Genomic DNA, 21675 nt, shown 5'->3' on the forward strand with positions numbered 1-21675 from the left:
TATATATATATATATATATATATATATATATATATATATATATATATATATATATATATTAATTTACTAAGTTAGAAGTTGGTTTAAAGCTAACTTAAATCAGTTTTTTGCATTTTTTTAAAGCTGATGCACAGCTAAAGACATACAAAAATTAAAACAGATTTAAGTGTTTATGGTTTTTAACTTTTTTTTTTTTTTAAGTATTTAAATGAAGAGTTTCTCTAAGGAGTTTAAGTATTCTGCTATTGTCCCCAGGGTTGAACTTCTCCCCACTTCTTTTTTTTTTAAATTAGCATACTCAAACACTCTGTTAGCTAAATTTCTGAAATTTTATTATAATATTGTGATAATTTTTAAAGTAAGTTTCATAATCCAATTAGTTTAAACCAATATTTTATTCATTTATTCTGAAACTCCAGTTGTTTCTTAAAAGAAATATTGTTCCTGTTCCGTTTATTGACTATCAAGACAATTTGGGCTTTTACTAGACAGAAAAGGATGTCTCATTTGTTTGTTCTTCCCTGTGGTGTTTTCTTTCAGCTTCTGCTTATAGAGGCTGTTCTGTTTACTCTCCTTACTATGATAATCTTAAATTAAATAGTAGATTAAAGTTGCAGGCTCTTTCTTTTTTTCCCCTCGATAAGACTGTATTCATCAATTTATGTCTTCTTAGCATGTCCTTAATATTCTATTTATTAAAGCCAAAGTTGCTACAGTCCAAGTTCTATTAGTACTCATTTCTTTTTAACTTCAGTAAAAAAAAAATGTAGTAGAAATCTACATGTTAAATAAAAATCCAGTTTTTAAATTTACAAACCAAGGTAACATAAATTTAAGCTGTTGGGATAGCATTTTTTTGTTTTCCAGTATTATCCAGATATGGTGAGATGGCACTGATGACTTATGGTTTTTTACAGATATTTTAACTTTTTTTGAATAAATTAACTTTTAAATTACTTGTTTTAACCTATAAAAAAAGGCATTGTGGCTAAAAAAAAAAACAAACAAAACAAACAGTATGCCATTTACAAAAACACTGCATTATAGGAAGTTAAAGCACTTGCACAACAATAGCTAGAACAAAATTTTAATTTATCCAGGTTTTCTACATAGTATACATTTAAGTATTTCTTTTGACTTATAATTGTCTTATTAAAAATATTGCTAAATATGACCCTTGTCTCTGGATTATTTTATCTTTTTTTTTACTTATTTTTGGATGTTTCTGTTGGTATCTCTATGCATTAATAGATTAGGGTGTGTCGATTTTTAATGTAAAATGAACTTTTTCAAATTTCAAAAAAAGACTAGTGAAAAAATATAACTTCCCCATTTTTAAAGAAAAGTGATATTTTCAAAAATGTAATCATTTTAGTGCTAGCTTGGTAAATTTTGATTCTTAATTCACTTATTTTGGTTATTGCCAATAATTCGCAAGTTCTCTCTCTTTTTTTTTTTTTTTTAAAAAGTAATTAATACATCATAATCCTACCAAAAGGAAAGCAATTTGACATAAAAATGTTAAAAAGAACAAGGGATGCATTATCTATTAAAATGAGCAATCTTGTAGGAACTGGAAAAGAACTTTATACATCTGAGCTTCCAACAGTTAGAGATATGCTAAGATATGGTATAATTTTAAGAGAAATTAATGATAAAAATGTTAGGAGCTATACTGTAGATCATCTAGTTACTGATATGTTACCTGCTTTACTTTGCCAATGGTTAAAGCAAATGCACTTTTTACATGTCCTGTTGTCATTCATGAAAAAACAATTTTCAAAAGACTTAAGTGTTTATGGAAATCAGCTGTTGCTTTTAGTATTGGACGTGGTAAAAAAAGCTGAAAAAGAAAGATTTAGTTTAAAGTTAGACAATCTTGTGGACATCTTATTTTGCAAAATCTAAACTAATCCTTTGTTCATTGTACAAATGTGATTCAGAATGTATGGAAAAAATTCATGTAAAGTGTCAATGTAAGAGAGATGAACAAATACCGATTTTAGAGCTTCAGTTCATCCACTCTCAGAGGACTAAAATTGGCAGTTTTGGAACTTTCCATATTGGTGGTGCAGATAGGAAAGAATCCAAAAAAATTAAAATAAAGCAATAAAAACAAAGAACAATGAAAACAAATAAAGAAGAAAAGGTAACTATTTAAGTAGAAAGCTTGAACAACTACATCACATATTCAAACATATTTATGTGTATATATATATATATATATATATATATATATATATATATATATATATATATATATATATATATATATATATATATATATATATATATATATATATATATATGAATATATATATATATAAATTATTTTAAAGCCAGATGAATTGTTCAATCAAATAGAACAAATCAATTGCATCCACAAGAATAAATCCTTATCACTTTTATTGCCACATATTGAGCAAGTAAGTTTAAAACTCTTAGTTATATACACTTTAGTTTAAATACAGATTAAAAATATAAACAATCTATTTTATTTTTTAGGATTATGAGTATAGTAAAAATGTTCAAACAATTTATATAAGCAGCTGCTCTTCATTATTTAAAGATGACACAGGGTAGCCATGCCTCCTAAAAAATCCTAAAATATAAATCCTAAAAATATTTGAAAAATATCCTAAAAAGATCTAATTTCTCCTAAAGTATAGATGATTTTCTCAAATATTCCTAAATTCTCCTAATAAATTTGTCCTGAGTATAATGCATAAACTATTAGCCAATCAACAATAAAGTTAATGAAAAATTTTAGACTTGGAGTTAGTACTGTTGTATAATGGGAGAAAATAAGTTACTCAACTGTATATTCGATATTTTTGTTATATTTTAATAATTTAAAAATTTAATTCTATTAAAATTTAAGTTTTTTTTTCTTACTTCTGTCTAAGTTCTGAACATCAAAATTATTTTTATTAAAAGTTTATTTTAATTAAGCTGACCTAAAATAATTTTTTCCTTTTAGAATAGAAAATGTCAGTCAAATGTAAAACTAAATTTCAAGATCATTGGTTAAATGACAATAATTATAAACAATGGGTACAAAAATGTTCAAAACAATTTGTATTTAGTAAAATGTAAGGTATGTTTGAAAGTTATATTTGTTTCAGGTCTAGGGAAAAAGCATTGGAAAAACACGCTAATGGTAACAAACATAAAAAATGTATGCCTGTCTGTGATAAATATGGATTAAAAACTGTTATAGAACTACCAACTATAAATCTGAGTTATTTACTGCAATGTTTAGTGATAGTCAAATAGCTAAACAATTTTCTTGTGGGAAATCAAAGTGCACTTATCTTGTGTGCTTTGGAATTGCACCATATTTTAAGAAAATTTTGTGTGAGACATTATCAGAGCTTGATCAGTTTGTTTGCCAATTTGATGAATCTTACAACCAAGTTGTCAAGAAGAGTCAGATGGATTTGCATGTTAGATATTGGGACTCCTCATTGGAGATGGTAAAAACAAGATATTTCAACTCTGAATTCTTGGGAAAAGCTGCTGCTGCTGTTGATATTATGATAAATTTCCATAAATGTATGAGTGGTTTAGAAGAAGATAAAATGCTCCAGGTTTCCGTGGATTGTCCAAATGTTAACATGTCTTTCCTCTCTAATTTGAATGCTAAGAGAAGTGAATATGAACTCAGTCAGTTAGTCTCAATTGGATCATGTGGCCTTCACACAATCCACTGTTCATTCAATTGAACAAAAATGCTTCAGGATGGAAATTGAACAAATTATTGTCTTCATTGTATAAGATAATCCATGAGAGCCTCCCCATTGTGTTAATTTCAAAAATCTTACTCAAGCTCAATCTTCAGACTATGCTCTACAGTTCTGTAGCCATCGTTGGATTGAAAATGAGAAAGTAGCAAAGAGAGCTATGGAAATATGGCCAAGGTTATTGTGGTTATTGACTTTTGGAAAAATTTACTGAAAAGTAAGCAACCTGGTCAATGTAAGCCTGGGGAAAATACAAGTTATGAATACCTTACTTCAGGCTATAAAGATGTGTTAGTGCCAATAAAGTTACAATTTTTGAAGGAAACTGGAAAATTATTAAATTTTTTTTTATTAGTTTTCCAAACCCACAATCCTATGACATCTTTTCTTGTGGAAACACTTTAGAATTTACTGAGGCTAATTTTATCAAAATTTATCAAAAAAGAAGTTTTGTCTGAAGCATCTACAACTTTTAAATTATTAAAAGTTGATATCAGTGATGCCAAAAATCAAGTGTTGGTTACAAATATTGATCTTCGGTTTGGAATAAATTATGAGTTGCAGCAACTGAAATCTAGAAAAAAAGTTACTCTATAATTTTAAAACAGAAGTTCAACAGTTTTTAGTTACAATGTGCAAAAATATGGTTGGAAAAAGTGTGCTAAACTCATGTTTTGCCAGATGCTTATTATGTTTATTACCTTTGTACATGGTGGAATCTCATGAGATGTGTGAACTTTACTATGAACAGTTGTTGCTGAAATTAGTTGCTTATAAAAATGTATCACCTTCAGCTACTGATTCAGCCAAATTACAGTATTCAAATTTTTAACTACTGTTGTGAAAGTGAACAAGGAGAAATTTCTTAGGTTCAAAAAAGAAAGTGATAGAAAGGATTATTTTTTAGTTATACAGATATACAATATACAGATGCTTCAAGATTCAAGGACGAAATGAAAATTTACCAATTGTTACTGATATTGTCCCATGGCTAAGCACAAGAAGAGCGTGAGTTCAGTATAAACGACCAACTTCTAGATAATAGTATGCTAAGTGATACTCTTGTTGCACAAAGAATTGTACATGACCACATGTGCAGTAAAAATATAAAATCATCTCAATTGGCTATGACAACTAAACTTATGGGATATGTCAAGGATGCACAAAAACTATACTTTAGCAGTCAGAAAGAGTAGGCCTTAAAAACTGACTGTGTTACTAAACTGAAAAAATTTTAATAAAGAGATTGCTAGTTATAATGAACAAATTCACACCCTTGAAGGTACCATACTTCAGCTCAAATATGATGCAGATGAGTATGTATTGCAAGCGGAAAAGCAGAAGTCATTGATAGAAATTAAGTCAACAATTCTAAAATCTAATGCGCTAAAGAGAGTTGCCTCTGAAAAGCAGGACTTACTAGAAAAAATTACAGCAGCAAAAAATGTATTTATTGATAAGAAGGCTAAGATTTAGATTTGGATGTTTAACTTTTTCAATTGTTTTGTTTTTCTGATTTGATTATTTCTTTTTATGACTGGATAATATAAAATTTAAAGTTTAGATTTTGGAATTGGCTGTGTATTTTAATGATTTTTGATCATTTGTTGTTTGTTACTTAGTCATTAAGTCATCTATTTAGTGCAATGTTAAGTTTGATAAATTTCTAATGCAAGTATGAAATTGATTTATTTCAAGTTAACATTTTTGTATGTGTAGAGATGTTAGATTATTTTAAATAACAGTGTTTGGGCCCTAATTTTATCTTAATTATCTTAGCTAGGCATTCTTACAGTTTTTAAATAAAATGAAAATTTTTTAGTGCCACTTTATTTTTGAAATCCTCTTAAAATCTCCTAAGATTTTTTATCTTTTTTTTTCAAATTTCCCAAAAAATCTCCTTAAAAACCTTTAAAAATCTCCTATATTATCCTAAACTATCCTAATTTTTTCAGACAAAAAAAGTGTGGCCACCCTGCTGACAGTGGTCAGAAAACAATCCAAGTTGATAATCAAACTCAATGTAAATCTTCTCTGAATCAAACATGTTCAATTTATAATACTATGAGTATTGAAAATATTGCTCTGACTAGTATGAGACACCAAACAAGTTTAAGAGAAACTGCTGAAATAGCTACAGCAACTTTGATAGATGCAAAGATTATAAGTAAGAGTGATTGCCATCTTATTATAGATCATAACAAGGTAAAAAAGGCTCAGGAAAAATTGGCAAAAGAATTAGACAATCAGTTTGAGGTAGACCTAGAAAAAATCCTGTGTCATATCTTTTTTTGATGGGAGAGTAGATGCCACAAAAATGTTTCAGGATGGAAATTGAACAAATTGTTTTCCTAGTCTGATTAAAGAAGAACATAACTCTGTTGTAAAAGACCCTGGTGGTGACAATCTTTTTCATTTTGTTCCAGATATGACCAATGATAAAAAAAAACTGAATTTATTGCAGATCACATAGTTGACTGGTCAAACAGTAAAAATCAAAATCAAAATCTCATGGCTATGGGAGGAGATAGCACAAGTGTCAATACTGGTTGGCCGGATGGAGTCATGCAATGGGTAGAAAAAAAATTAAATGGAAGATTAGTTTAAATTGTTTGTGATCTACATACTGGTGAATTAAGGCTAAGACATTTAATTGAACACTTAGATGGTCCAATGCTTTCTCATAATAAATGGTCTCAACCACTTGGGAAAATGCTTTACACAGCAACTGAGATTAAAATCAATACCAACTTTGTTTAAATAAGTTTAGGTCCTCCTTTGATTTATCTCAGTCAGAAGATTGTTAAGAATTTAAGCACTGACCAAAGATATGCTTATTAAATTTGTCAAGCAATAAAGGCTGGATATCAGGTTAGCAATGCTGCGAATTGGACCATTCTGTCACAGTAGATGGCTAACAACAACACTTTGATTTTGCAGAATTTGGGTGTCTAATCATGGCCTTACTGGTACAAATCTAGAGAATTTAAAAATATTTGTGAATTTTATTGTTAGTGTTTGCATACCTAACTGATTTAATATTAAAGTTCATTCAAGTTGGGTTGAGGGACCTATACATGTCTTGTATCATCTAGAGTTACTTAGAACTCAGAGTAAAAATGTTTTAGATATTGCTATGCCAACAGTTAGACAATCAGTGTGATATGCATATTCTGAAGCAATTTTACAATCCACGCTTTGCAGAAAAAATGCAGAAGAAAGAAAAAAAGCTGTAAACAGAATTCTTAACATACGAGGAATAGGAGATGAGGTAACTCAAGTTGGAGATAGTAGTCTCAGAGTAAGAAGAACACCAGAAATAAATCCTAATGCTAAATAGCTAGCAGACCTTATAACATGGAATTTAAGTTTTACTGAGCACTCTTACCTCTTCCACAATCAAAGAGTTTGTAAACTATCCTATGGAAGTTCCTTACTAGAATTCTCATACGCAGTCAGTTGAAAGATGTGTCTAATTGGTAACTGAAGCTGCAAGCCATGTTTTTGTACATGAGCGAAGAGAATCATATATACCTGCTCAGCTTGTAGGTAGACATTTAATGTCACAAAATAGAAGCAAAAAAGATATGGTAACCCTCGTAAAACTGTAGGGAAGTAGATAATGACTTTCAAAAATATTTAAATAGCTAAAAACTTCGACCTTTATTGTTATATATACTTTTTATTTTATTTACTCTTTTCCTACGCCTATGCATGGTGTATGTCGTACACCATGCAAGTTGATAAAAGAATTATCAGCGCTATTCCATAAACAAATTTAAATATAATGACTAAAGTCTAAAACGACCAAAAATGTGAAACGTTGAAATCAAAATTTACCAAGCTGGCACTTATTGAAATTTAGTTTTAAAAGTCTTCCTGTAGTTAACTAATCGTAAACTTGGATTTTTTCACTACTCTTTTTTAATATTCGAAGAAAAAAAAAAAAACATACCCTATTAATGCATGAAAGTATAGAAAAATTCCAAGCACTTACATTAAAGTGTTTGTAAATAGTTATAGGAAACTGAAAACTTTAAATAAGTTTTCAAAGCTTCTCTATTATTTACAAATTTCATGACAATTTTACAAATCTTTACACTTCAACTCCAAGTTGATATTCCCTAAAGAAAGAAACAATTAAATAAATCTAGTTTGTATTTTTTTTGATAAACAAACAACAAAAAGTTTTTGAAAAAATCTATTCAGAATTTTTTTGTTAAGTAATTAAAGACTGTCCAGAATGATAATCCATGGGGTTTCTGAAACATTTTAAAAACCACTTAGTTGATTTTGGTAATTTTTTAAAATTGTTTTAAAGCAAATTTATCTCCCTTTCATACAATATAATGGTAGTTTTAAAAAAAGTTTTAATTGAATAAATAATAAAAAAGTTTTAAAAAGTTTTTCCAGCAGAGAAAATGTGTTTGAAAGTAGAAGTAAGAAAGTTCATTTTGAACACATGGCTTAAAAGTTGTAATTTTTTAATTAATTTGATAGCAAAAAAGTTTAAAGTTCAAATGAAAATTATCAGTTGTAGTATCAAATTTTATTGAAAGTTTTTGATAATCAAAAAATCAAGAAATTGGTTCATGTAATTGAATTGCGTGAAGAAACTATTTACGGCGGATTTGATTGACGTAGTTTATTTGATATGTTGTAAATATAGTTTAAGCGGTTTATTTTATGAGCATATTTGAGGTTCTTTGTATAGTATAAATTGAAGGAAAACTTTTTGTAAAGGGAATTTTAAGGAGAAGAGAAAATGTAGAACTGAAACGTTGTGTTCGCTGCGAGAAAACAACAGTTCATCAAGTTTAAAGCCTTATCAAAAAGTGACCAGGGGATTGATGGAAATCAAGAGTACTCTGTTTGGCATATCCAAAAAAAATTGGTGTTCCCAAGTAGGCAATCCAAGACATCAAAAAGAGATATGGCTAAAAGACATACAGAAGCAGAATTTCCCTGGAAGATCCTATCAGCATTTCAGGCCAAAACTGCTTTTGTAGAAGTCAAAAGCTGTTACAAAAATGCTTTAAGGAAATCAAAAATCCATTAAAATGGATGATAAAACTTCAAACTTCACTGTGCAATATTCCTAAGCCAGATATTTTATATTGAAAGAAACCTGATGTTTTGCTAAAAACCCTGATGTTTTGCTAAAAGCAATTAAAACCAAAAATTTTGGAAAGAAAGTTATGGGATGGTAAGCCATCTGTTTGTATGGTTTCAAAACTCAGCCATTTTTTACAAATAGAAACATGAGGAGCTTATGCCTATGATCTAAAGCATGATGATCTGCCTTCTGGCTTGACCTTGCCATTACCCGAGAGGTGTAATTGAATGGTATCAACAAAATACCATGGATTAATTTTGTTCCAAAAAACATGAATCCAGCAAACATGCCACAACTTTGTTCAATTGAAAAATTTTTAGCAAACATAAAGCATGAGCTGCATAAGAAGTGCAGAATTTCAGCATACATCAATCAATTCTGCTGAATTTTGAGATAAACTTGCTTTGAAGCAATAAAATAAAGTTATCAAAATTAATTAATTGGGTCTAGCAATATTTCAAAAAATCCCATGAGTTATTATCATTCTAGACAGTTTTTTTAAGGCTGTGTAGAATCATTAACAAAAACATTAACAAATACCACAAAAAAAAAAAATCAAACAGCAGCACACTCCCCAAAAAAAAAAATTGAAACACCACACCACTGCAAAGCACACAAATTTTAAAAAATATTCAATATCACATCAAAAATTTATCCAGCACCAAGCCCTTGTTACAGATTCACAGCCAATCCATCATTATCATGACATCATTCTTTAAAATTGATACTATACACTTGTGAGACTTTCAATCAGTAATAATTAATTGTTACATATTAAATACTGCAGTAGATTTAACAAATTCATTTTCAAATTTGATTTTTTTGCATAATATATTATTTTGAGTCTTCTTTTATTTGTGACTATTAAACAAATAGTGCAGTGACTGGTCCTTTTTGTTTCTTGCTATTAGGAATAAAATAATTGATAACCCATCTTTCTAATAACTAGTTTCTTTCAATGTCTTTACAATGTTATAACATGGATTGCATAGCCTCAAAATATATTTGTTTCTCAAATCATAAAGAAAGTTTTCTTTATTGTGAGTAAGGGAAAGTTGTAACAAATAGATCTTTTACTGAATGGACCTTTTCAAAGATGAGAACTTAGAAAGCAGATATATTTTAGTCATCACAGATAATTCATTTTCAAAATACACATTTTCTCTTCAGTATGCCTGGGTTAACTTTATTCAGAGCAAAGCAGTAGTTATGGATGTTTTCTATTTTTTCAAGGCAAATGTAATTTTTTAAAATTTCTGAGTTTTCAATTTACAAAATATTTTCAAGGAGAGGTTAACTTTGGTTATTGATAATATTACAGATATATTTTGTAAATTGTATAATAGTATAATAAAAGTTACATAAGGTACATTATATTTCATAAAAAGTTAAATATTACTTTAACTTGTTAAATCTTTTGTAGTTATTTTCCAGTGTATTTTGTAGCAAGGTGATTTTATTACATATCAATAATTTGATATCATAACAGTAGCATATATCTAAATACATTATTTATTACACATGAAATATCTAGATAGAAAGTATTCTTTTTTGTCTTACCTTTATGTGAGTTTCCTAATGTTAGATAAACTTTTCAGGCTCAAGATAGTTAAGAAACTTTTAAGTGTCTATCAAAAACCTTAAGAAACAGACGCAAACTTAACCCATTGGTATCGTAAAGTGTCATCAGTAACTTCTACAGTAAAATAAAAAATCACAAATAACATATTTCGTTTAAATCACTAATAACTTATTCCGTTTAAATCACTAAAGTTGCTAAAAAATAAATTAAATTTTACAATATACATATTATTCTACATTTTAGCTTTTATACAATACAGGTTTTTTGTATCTTATATTTAAATATAGTATTAAAAAGTAATTTTTAAAATGTGAATATATGCAATTTTTATTTGTGTTTTATTTCTGAAATATTGGGAAGCAATAGCAGTAAAATGTGGTTGGAATCCCAATAATATAATCAAAACAATTGATTACGTTTTAACAAAAACTTTATCTGAAAGAAAAGCTGCTGAGTTATTAAAAATCAAATGCTCAAATCTTAATTGGTGAAGCTGAGTAATCACTAGATGGTTTAAATAAATTGCAATGTATCCCATATAATAAAAGTTCTCTGAAAGTATTTTCAGTATCAGAAGAAAAAATGGTTCAATATTGCTTAGTTTATTTACAAATGGGATATGGGTTGAGTTCTATTACGCTAAAAGCACTAACAATTAAATATGCTCTAAAAAGAAATTTCCATATTCATGTCCAGGTTGAATAAAACCTTATGTACAAAAAATTAAAAAATTGTCAAGTTAACAAAAAGAGAAGATCTTTCCTAGAAGAAACATGCAAAGTTGCATACATTTGATAATGAAGCTAATGAAGCTAAATTTGATAATGAAGCTAATGATATCAATGTTGAAAGAAGTGATAATGGTGTGGAAGATTGTTTAAATGGAGAAATTAAATCAAATAATAACTTGTGTGCAATATGTGGAGAAATTGGTTAATACAATGAACTGTGGTATTGTTTGCAAGCAGTGTGACAGCTGGGCATGTAAAGCATGCACAAGTGCAGATAATGCAAATCAATATGTTTTTAATTATTGTAATTTAATTTCCTGATCTAGACGTGTGTCTAAATTTGTAATTATTAATTCAACTTATTTTTATTTTTGTAGTCAGAAAAATTTAGATTGCATTTACATACTGTTTTTTTGTTTTTAAGTTCCCATTTGTCATCCTTTTGATAAATAAATTTAAATCAATATGTACTAATTAAGATCAAACTCAAAATGTTTCCTATGAAACCTTAGCCAAGTTCAACATCATGGTTTTTCATCATTAATACCCATATCGCTGTGCATAATTCAATTTTTTATTCAAAACATAAAACAAATTTACTGCTGGTCTATTCAGTACAAGGTTGGTCCATTTAGTACAGTCAACTGAACTGAATCTTGTCTTCTGAAATGATATATCTGCCATAGTTATTCACAATATAAGTATTAATCATGTTTATAAAAAAGTTTAACTTTGTGGTCCATTTAGTACAACTCTTCCCTATTCTGTTATCACCATGACCTTAAGGCATTATGTGGCAGCTGACAATATCAAAACATAATTGGGTTATTAACAATTTCTTAGGGGTTCACAAATTTATCTTATGGTAACGGGCACTTCAACAGAAAATAATATCTTAATAACAGGGACTGTAGTTGGGAAATGTAGTTACGTAAATAGTCTATGTGGATACACAAATTTGTCTCATACATTTTTTTCAACAAAACAAATCTTTTCCACCATTCTAATTCAATAAAATGAATCCAAATGGCATAAAATTATATTGAGTTTTATATATTGATTTTAATTTTGCACTGCTTTTTTAACACTTTTAAATGTAAAACATCCTGATATACTTAAACTCTCACTTTTCATTTACAGCTGGTAGTATCATTAGAAGTATGACTAAATTGATGAAAACTTGTACCTGGGATTTTCTCATAAACATAATTCAACTTAACTTTTTCAATCTCGTTAAAAATAATACTATTGACATTACTGAATTTTAAAATTTGTTAACAAAAGTTTTGATATAAGGTACAAATGCAGGCTGAATGGTTCCAGATGACACTACTGTAACACACCATTTAGATTTTAGACTGCAAAACATGGAAAAATCAATTTTTTCAGTTGGAAACATTGCTTTAAGCCTTCAAAAATTATAAGTGATAAAAGTAAATGCATAAACTTGTATATACAAAAGCATCCTTTACTAGATAACCTTAAGTAGTTGTAGCACTTTAAGGTTAACTTTTTAGCCTTAATGTTTCAGGTCAGTATAACTTACACTGTACTTTTATCAGAGGTATATCAATATTTTTAAAACTAGAGTTTAGCTTTTCTTTAATGTTGTTTATTTCTGGTTGTTTACTATGCAGACTGATTTCATTTTCACTTTTAACATTGATTTTTTAAAATATTTTAATTGCTTCTTTGCTGTACTTTCTACATAATTAGTTATCAGGGTCTACGGACAACATTATTGGATTGCTTTTTAGGTTCCTCAGCCATTTCAAGTAAAGTTATGGCCCCCTAAAAAAAAAAAATTAATCTCATCTCTTTTTTTGTTTGTCATTTTTATGAAAAATATTACAATATTTATTTATTTTTTTCTTCAAAAATAACACTAAAATGTTTTTCATGATAAATGAATAGTCATAACTTTTTTGACTTAGCATTTCATTCTTTCAAATGTATTTTTATTTCTCATTGTGGTCAGAAATTTCAAAAAATATAAGATTGTCTTTTCTGTAATGAACTAATTTATGGCAATATCATTTAAAAACTTACCAAAGTTGTATGAACTATATACCACTATAAGTCTTTAAAAGTAAGGAGAGAATTTTGGCTACTCTACAGTTTGATAGCTTTGGTTTTTTTTGTAAATAAATAACATGTAATGAATTGCAAGGGTTCTTATTTGCTTATCAGATCAATATTGACTTTTATTTTACCAATGAAGGGGTAGGTAAAATTTAACTTTAAAGATTAAAACTAAAAATACTGTTTTTCATTCTGTCTTTAAAATGTTTTAGATTACTATTTAAAAAAAAAAATTCCAGCTTATCAGAGTAATTATTTATATTTTTGATAAGTACAAATATTATTTTAAGGTTATGGCTAGATTTAATAAGTTAAGTAAAAAAAAATTGAATATTAGGCTGTTAATTAAGTGAATTTTACTTTAATGCAAGCTTATTAATGCATTTTCTAAAGCCATGATTTTCGGCATTGCATCAACAACCAAAAATTGATTTTTTTAAAAATTTATAAACAGTTTTTTAGATTTAATGTTAATTATCTGATGATTAAAACATAACTTTTAATGCTGCATCAAAGCCTAAAACACAACACTTGAGCACTTTTTAATATAGGACAAGTCTTAAGTACAAAATATTCAAATCTTAGCTATAATGTAGCAACAGGACTCAAATATTTGAGATTTACCTTACGATATAAGTCATGTCCACTAATGTATAGGATTATACTTGTAAAGAAAAATCAGGAATGAGTAAATGAACAACTTCTATTTTAATTTTGGCACAAAAATTTTTTCAAAATTACAACTTTTTACAGCTCACCCATCTTGCCTCAGCTACTCAGTAGAATTAGTTGAACAGATTCGATTAGATGGATCTTGGCAATGTATTGATTGTAAAGCATGTATAATATGTGAAGGCACTGGGGATCCAGTAAGCACATTTTTTAATCTTTAATTCTTTTAAATTTTCTCCTGTATGTCTGTTTTTAGAGAAAATTTTATTTTTTATTGAAGTTTCAAAAGGTTTTCAAGAAGTTATAACCAGTACTTTGCAAATTTTTCTTAGATTTTAATACTCCAAAATAATATTAAAAATACTTATGAATAAACACTAATTTCTGATTAAATGCCAACTCTTCTTTTTTTTTTTTTTTTTTTAAATAAAATTCCATTTTTTAATTTAAAATTCCAGTTTAGTGTAGTGCTGAAAAATATAAATTATTATCATTACTTAACTTAATATCTAATCAAAATAAAGAATTATCTTTTAGTTCATATACAGTGGTGATCATAAAAATGGCACACCCCATAATATTATCTTTTAAGTGCATTTTATAGCATGTTTCTACATATTTAACTTTAATAGTATTTCTTATGAAGCTTACAAGTTGGAACTTGCATTATTGTTTGGATGTATATACAACAATGTAGCAATAGAACCTTTTATAGTGAAATTTCATTGTGTGGACGTGCTCAGTTAAATAGCACATCCTAGTGGAAAATCCCATTTGTTATAAAATTAGAGTTTTTCATTAAAATTATTAATTGAGAACTGGAACAAGGCATTGTAAATATTATTTGTGATGTACATTTAATTTTCTTGTAATGACTGAACATGGGGTGAAACAAAAATTGCTCTGCAGAAAAAAGAAAAAAAATTTCAAATATGTTATTGAATGAACAATTTTCAAATTTTGTGTCAACTAAAGTATTCTGGAAAATTGGTTCAAAACTGTTGTAGACATATTGAAAAGAAAAATATCACTGATAATAAAATTAGAACACCGTTGCCAAGAAAAATCTCAACCAATGTGGATCACCAAATTGTTAGGATGTTTTAAAAAGATCCTTTTTTAACTTCTCATTAAAAAAAAAAAAAAAAAAATTAAAGAACATTATCATATAGTTGTGTCAGCCCCAACAATTCGTCATCATTTACAAGAAGTCAGGCTTTGAGGCTTTATAGCAAAGAAGAAACCACTTGTTTTAAAATAAAATTAACTAATACGATTAAGGTTAGAAGAAGTGATCCTAAGTAAAAATGTTTCTTTTTGGAAAAATGTTTTAAGGACTGATGAATCCAACTTTAATCGTTTCCAGTCTGATGGGAAAGTATATGTTAGGTGTCCTATGAAGCAAGAAAACAATCCATTGTATACTTTAAAGGTGTTGAAGCATGGTGGGTGTAATGTTAAGGTTTGGAGAGCTATGTCTTAGCATGGTATCAGTTAGCTGATCATAGTTTATGGAAATTTGGGTCCATGAAATATAAAGATATATTATAAAATTTATTGGAGCCATTTGGTGATGATAACCTACCTGTCATTTAGATTTTAATGCATGACAGCAACTGTGAGATCTGTAAAATCTTGGTTTGAGGAAAATAAGGTTAATGTTCTAGAATGGCCACCCCAAAGTCCCAATCTGAATCTGATTGAGAATTTATGGAATGATATTGGGGTGGCTTTATGAGATAAACAAACCTCTAGTTTTAATGAGTTTCAGGGAGAAATTCAAAAAGTCTGGAATGGCAATATTGTCAAATGATGTCAAAGGCTTATTAACAGTATGCCATCAAGACCTGCTGCAGTTGTAAAGAATAAAGAATACTCAACAAGATATTTATGCTAGTTTTAATACATTGAAGTAGATTTTTAAACAGTAGTATTTTTTTTATTTGTGTGGTATTTCTATGATCACAACTTTTAATTGTATTTTGTAAACATTTCAATAATCATATTTATACTTTTTTCTTTTGATCTATAGCTAACAAATGAAAATTAGTTAATATTGTTATTTTTTTATTTTCTTGATGAAGAAAGAAATTATATTAAATCTAACAAAGAAAATGTTAGGTGTGCTATTTCTGTAATTACCACTTTTTTTTTTGGTAAAATTTAATAATACATTGGGAAGGATATAGAAGCTATTCATAATATACTGGTATGCCTTTTTTAATAAAAAATATTTTTTATAACATCTAACTAAAGATTTAAATTCTCTAATTAGATATAAACTAATTCTGCTCTCAATATCATTTGAAACATTTATAACAAAGTATAAGTTAATATGAATATAAACCTTTTTCCTGTTTGATAATGCACTCTTTTATATATATATGCATCAGTAAATCAAAACCTTTATTTCCATAACCTTTTTCATAAATAACATTTTAGCTCTAGTAGAGCTAAAATATTATTTATGAAAAAGGTTAAGGAAATAAAGGTTATTTAGTCATTAGAAAAATTAACATATAGTTTAAAAAGATCATGTTTTTATAGGACACTCTGTTGTTTTGTGATGCTTGTGATAAAGGTTATCATATGAATTGTCATGAACCAAAACTTCTACAGATGCCTTCAGGTTATTTTAATTTACTGTATTTAAATAAAAATAGTAATGTTAAAATTTATTTTGCTTAGTACTTTTGTTAATTACTTTTTTAAAATTATATATATATATATATATATATATATATATATATATATATATATATATATATATATATATATATATATATATATATATGATATTATTAATTTGATTAGTTTAAAGTTAAAATTCAATACCTATTTGTTTTAGGATTTTAAGGTTGTTATTGCAAAAAAAATCTTAAGTATCAATAATTTTATGATTAAAAACATTTTCATAGCAATGTTTCTTTATTTTCTCTCAAATCTCAATCAAATGATTATCAAAAAAAATAGTTAAGATATTTAAAGTATGATTCAATATGTATATTTAAAAGGAAAAAGCACAATTTGTTTATCAAGTATCATAGTATAATTAAACCATGAGACAAGAATAAGCAAAAGAATATTTTATGACAAGGTTTATGTCACTTTATAAATAAAGCTTTGTTGACTAGATCTTTCAGAAACAACAATCATAGAGATAATCTAGTGTGGCTGGATGATTTACTCTGTATCTTTATATATCAAAGGCATTATTATTTTAAATTGCATTGAAAAGGATCCATTTTTGTTGAAAATTATATTGCAAATTAAGTACTAAAACTTAAGCTGAGCAAATAAAGACCTTTCTAAAATTTACTGTTGTTTAATAAAGTATTTCCTAAAAGAAAAATAGTCTTAACTTCTAATAAAACTTAACGTCTTGTTAAACTAGTTGGATCAAAGATTAAAAGTTTCTGAAGTTCACACTTCTTAATGTTACAAATAATTAATTTATAGATACTTTACCTTTCTAACTTTGAAATTTACAGAAATTTATGAAAATCAACAATTATTACAAATAATAACCTCTTAAAAAACTTTATCTTTTTCTATCAACAAATTATCAAGTTACAAAAAAATTAGGTGATTTTTTTTTGACCCCTACAAAAATCAGTTTGTTTTTTTAATTTTTTTTTTTCTGTAGGGAAATGGGCATGTGCTAATTGCCAAATAAAAGGTAAATTGATTCAGAGACCTTCTATGTCTTCAAGTAAACCAGTTTACATTATAGCTGACGATGAAGAAACTCCTAAAGGTAAAGGGGTTAAGCTAACTGGTAATCCTTCAAATTCAGGTACTTTTAAGTTTCAAAAATGTTTGATTCTTTTTAACTTAGAAATATCATGTTTATACTTATTTTATTTTAAACAATGCTTGATTTTTATTTCCACCAATCTCATGAGAAATTTTTAACTATACTAAATATATAACATCTAGCTATGTTAAACTATGTAAAATGTTTATGTATTTTACCCATGGAAAATTCAATTCATACTCACCACTAAATACTATGCATAATTATGTTTATTCTTAAAATTTCCAGTAAGCAGCAGACAATTGACGATCAAATTTTTTCTAATTTGATATAAATACAAAGTCAGGGTGCAATCAGAAACTGATACTCAGACTGATGTAATATTAAAATTAATTTAAGTGCTAATTTCCAATTAAAAAGTGATCATAGTTTAATAAAAACTAAGCACACTTATATAGCAAACTTAACACTTAAATTGATTTGTAAAGGAAATTTGGTGAGCTTATATACTAAAAAAAATATTGATTTTAATCAGATTTTAAATCAATTGGGAGTCAAAAAAATTAGTACTTTTGTACAATATCAATATAAGTACTTTTTATAGTTGATGTCAATTGATCTCAACAGTGTTGATATTATTCACTATTTAACCAAGCTTCTTTCAAATTTGATTTGAATGTCCACTGCTTAATTTCCAGTCATAAAACTATTTCATGTAAGTAAAAAGCATTTTTTAAAAATGCTTCTTACCTACAAAAAAAGTTGGCTGTGTTAAAAAATAGTGAACGAAAACTCCTATAACGAATCTTATGCTAAATTTCAAGATGGGGTTTTAATTTGCTCTACTTGATTGATATTTTTGCAAGTACTTCAAAGGATCCCAGCTAGCACTTATACGTTGTTAAAACAATAGAACAATGTCGCGCAGAGCGTTGGCCCAACGTTGTTTTTATATCATTATGGTTACAAATGTGACATCCCCAACAACAAAAATCCAACGCTGGAAAAACATTTGTTTTAAGTCGGTACAGTGTAGGATTTTACGTTGGCGCAGTGCTGTATATAATGCCTATTCAACGTTGTATTTTATGTTGATCCAACGTTATATTTTATGTTGTTTCAACGTTGTATTTTATGTTTATTAAACGTTGTATTTATGTTGATTCAACGTTGTATTTTATGTTGATTCCACGTTGTATTTTATGTTTGTTCAACGTTGTATTATATGTTGATCCAACGTTGTTTTGTATGTTTATTCAAGTTGTATTTTATGTTTATTCAACGTTGTATTTGTATTGATTTAACATTGTATTTATGTTGATTTAACGTTGTATTTATGTTGATTCAAATTTGTATTTTATGTTGAATCAACGTCGTATTTTATTTTGATTCGACGTTGTGTCTCTATATAGAAATGCCAATACTTGGCGCCGCATTATTGCTTAAAGGCAATACGTATACAGAAAGAACACCGTTTAACATGGTAAAGATTATATTATTCAAAAGAAAAAAAATTATGTATCACTACTCTCATAAAATTCATTGCTTTCTTGTTCATTATGGATTTTTTTCTTTAGTTTTTTCCTGTTTCCCGCCCTCCTTCCGCTATCACGATTGCATGCATATCTTAACCATTGTTTTATAACCTCTTCAATATCCGCATCAGTTGATTTTACTGCTTTGTTAAGATGGACAGCAGCTTAAAGTAAAGACAATACCAAATAGTAAAAGTAAAAACAATATCAAAGTTAGACTAAAAAAGCTAATACTTTAATGAAGTTAATAGTTATCTTTAAAAGTATGCCTTATATACTAAAAAGTATGAAATAATTAAGTAGAAAAATAAAAGTATATACTGATATTTCTAAACATAAAAAAACATAGTTATATACCTTTTATAGCTTCTGTTATTTGCAAGCTCTTAATCCCCATCTTACCCCCACGTCCTGCAAAATTTAATTTCATTGCTACTTTGTTATTAAATATCTTCTTTAAAATATTTCTTGTAGTAGAGCCACAATCCTTTCCGCCAGTAGCTCCAAGATACGTTTTCTGAAAAGATTAAAATTATATATTTTATTTATATATTTATATAATTACATATTTTATATATACAAATATATTTATAAATACATATAAATGATATTGCATATTTTGGTTAGCGCAACTACGTCACATCGATTTAGGGATAGGCAATGGCTTCAGTACATACATAGACTGATTTAGGGAGAACCCGCAAGTGATATATATATATATATATATATATATATATATATATATATATATATATATATATATATATATATATATATATATATATACAGTGCTTCCAGAAAGTATTAGCGCACTCGTAATTTTTTTATTATGGACAACTTCAAATCAATATAAATTGTAAAGTAATTTAAATTTTGAAATAATTTTTTTTTTAAATGAAAGGTAAAAGTAATGAAATTAAATTATAATGTCAAATATTGTCAACCTGCTTGTTTTTTTTATGAGTTAATTTGAAGTTTAATTTTTATGAGTTAATTTGAAGACTACTCGGAAAAATGTCTGAAATTAAGCGTGCAAAAGTATTAGCGCACTCATTTAAAATGTATTAGCACACTCGTTTAAATCCTTTGAGAAAAACTTTTTTGGTTAATTTTTGTTAAAAACTCTCTGCTGATTAATAATAGTCAATAAAAAATATAAGAGGAATAAATTGAAGTGGCGGAAAATCATTTGAAATGCAGTTAGTTAAAACTTTAAAATTGCAAGAACAAAAATATGGGTTTAAGGAGCATATCTATTGAAACAAAGTGGCAAGTTGTTGGCCTGAACAAAAGTGGTCTCAGCAATCAAGAAATCGGACGTCAACTTGAAATCAGTGAATGCAGCGTTAGAACAACGCTCAAAAATTATAATGAGTTTGGAACAAAGACAAAAGTCACTCTGGTTGTCCCAAAAAAATGTCAGAAAGGGACGAAAATAAAGCAGTTATGCTCGCTAGAGCCAACCCAAACATGAGCATAGCCAAAATCGCCTCAGACCTGAATACAGCGTTGGGTGCACATCAAGTTAGCTGATCAACAATTAGCAAGCTTATGAAGAAAAAACACCTCAATTCATACCTTGCAACAAAGAAGCCACTATTAAGTATCAAAGACCGTCTCAAGCGTAGAAAATGGTGCAAAGAGAGAGCTACATGGACTGTAGAGCAATGGAGAAAAGTAATTTTCTCGGACGAGTCAAATTTTGAAATTATTAATCGCAAGAAAAGGGTTGTTGTGAGGAGATACAAAACCGAAAATTATAATCCTCGTTTTATCATGTCAAAAGTTCAAGGAGGAGGAGGTTCAATTGGCATTTGGGGCTGCATTGCTGGATCTAGCAATGGACTGGCGCATCTTTACACTGATCGCCTTAATCAACATCGATATAGAGAGATATTAGAAGATTATTTAAAGCCATCAATAGACATTTTCAAGGCTGACTCCACCTGGCAATTTCAACAAGATAATGCACACAGCACGCTCAATAAAGCAATACATGGAAGAAAAACGGTTGAATCTAATGCCTTGGCCTGCTCGCTCACCTGATTTAAATCCTATTGAAAATCTTTGGAGTTGGATGGACTGCAAAGTACAAAAAAGCAAGCCCACTAACTTGATGCAGCTCAAAATGCAAATCCAAGAGTTGTGGAACACCGTGCCACAAGAACTAATCAGAAAACTTATAGATTCTATGCCGTGTAGAGTCTTGGCATACCTTAAAAACAAAGGTGGTCACATAAAATATTAAACTTTCTTAGAATCTTTGAAAAACTGTAAGTGCGCTAATACTTTTGCACGCTTAATTTCAGACATTTTTCCGAGTAGTCATTAAACTTCTAATTAACTCATAAAAAAAACAAGCAGGTTGACAATATTTGACATTATAATTTAATTTCATTGCTTTTACCTTTCATTTAAAAAAAAAATTAGTTCAAAATTTAAATTACTTTACAATTT

The 21675-nt window shown here is 27.9% G+C and overlaps 1 protein-coding gene, 1 long non-coding RNA gene and 1 pseudogene across 3 annotated transcripts in view; 2 read left to right on the forward strand and 1 right to left on the reverse strand.

Moving 5' to 3' along the window:
* The window catches only part of LOC145192635 (uncharacterized), a 33277-nt gene that overhangs the window by 1488 nt on the left and 10114 nt on the right, over positions 1 to 21675 (forward strand). For both annotated transcript variants that reach the window (XR_016452002.1, XM_090085880.1), the window contains exons 3-5: positions 14008 to 14123; positions 16474 to 16555; positions 17573 to 17722. Coding sequence is in view for 1 of the 2 variants with exons in the window: in XM_090085880.1 (XP_089942006.1) it covers positions 14008 to 14123; positions 16474 to 16555; positions 17573 to 17722 (348 nt within the window). In the remaining variant the exon portion in view is untranslated. The remainder of the gene's footprint in view (positions 1 to 14007; positions 14124 to 16473; positions 16556 to 17572; positions 17723 to 21675) is intronic.
* Positions 84 to 6369, forward strand: LOC149894572 (uncharacterized; annotated as a pseudogene).
* LOC149894573 (uncharacterized) lies at positions 19198 to 19747 on the reverse strand. The gene is made up of 2 exons (XR_016446753.1): positions 19576 to 19747; positions 19198 to 19382 (listed from the first exon to the last, which is right to left on the reverse strand). It is a non-coding gene; the product is annotated as an uncharacterized LOC149894573 (long non-coding RNA).

The sequence above is a fragment of the Hydra viridissima genome, unplaced genomic scaffold (genome assembly GCF_058129835.1).
Source record: "Hydra viridissima isolate aposymbiotic clone 2 unplaced genomic scaffold, HvirCarnegie_v1 scaffold_1, whole genome shotgun sequence".
In the NCBI taxonomy this organism is placed as follows: Eukaryota; Metazoa; Cnidaria; class Hydrozoa; order Anthoathecata; family Hydridae; genus Hydra; species Hydra viridissima.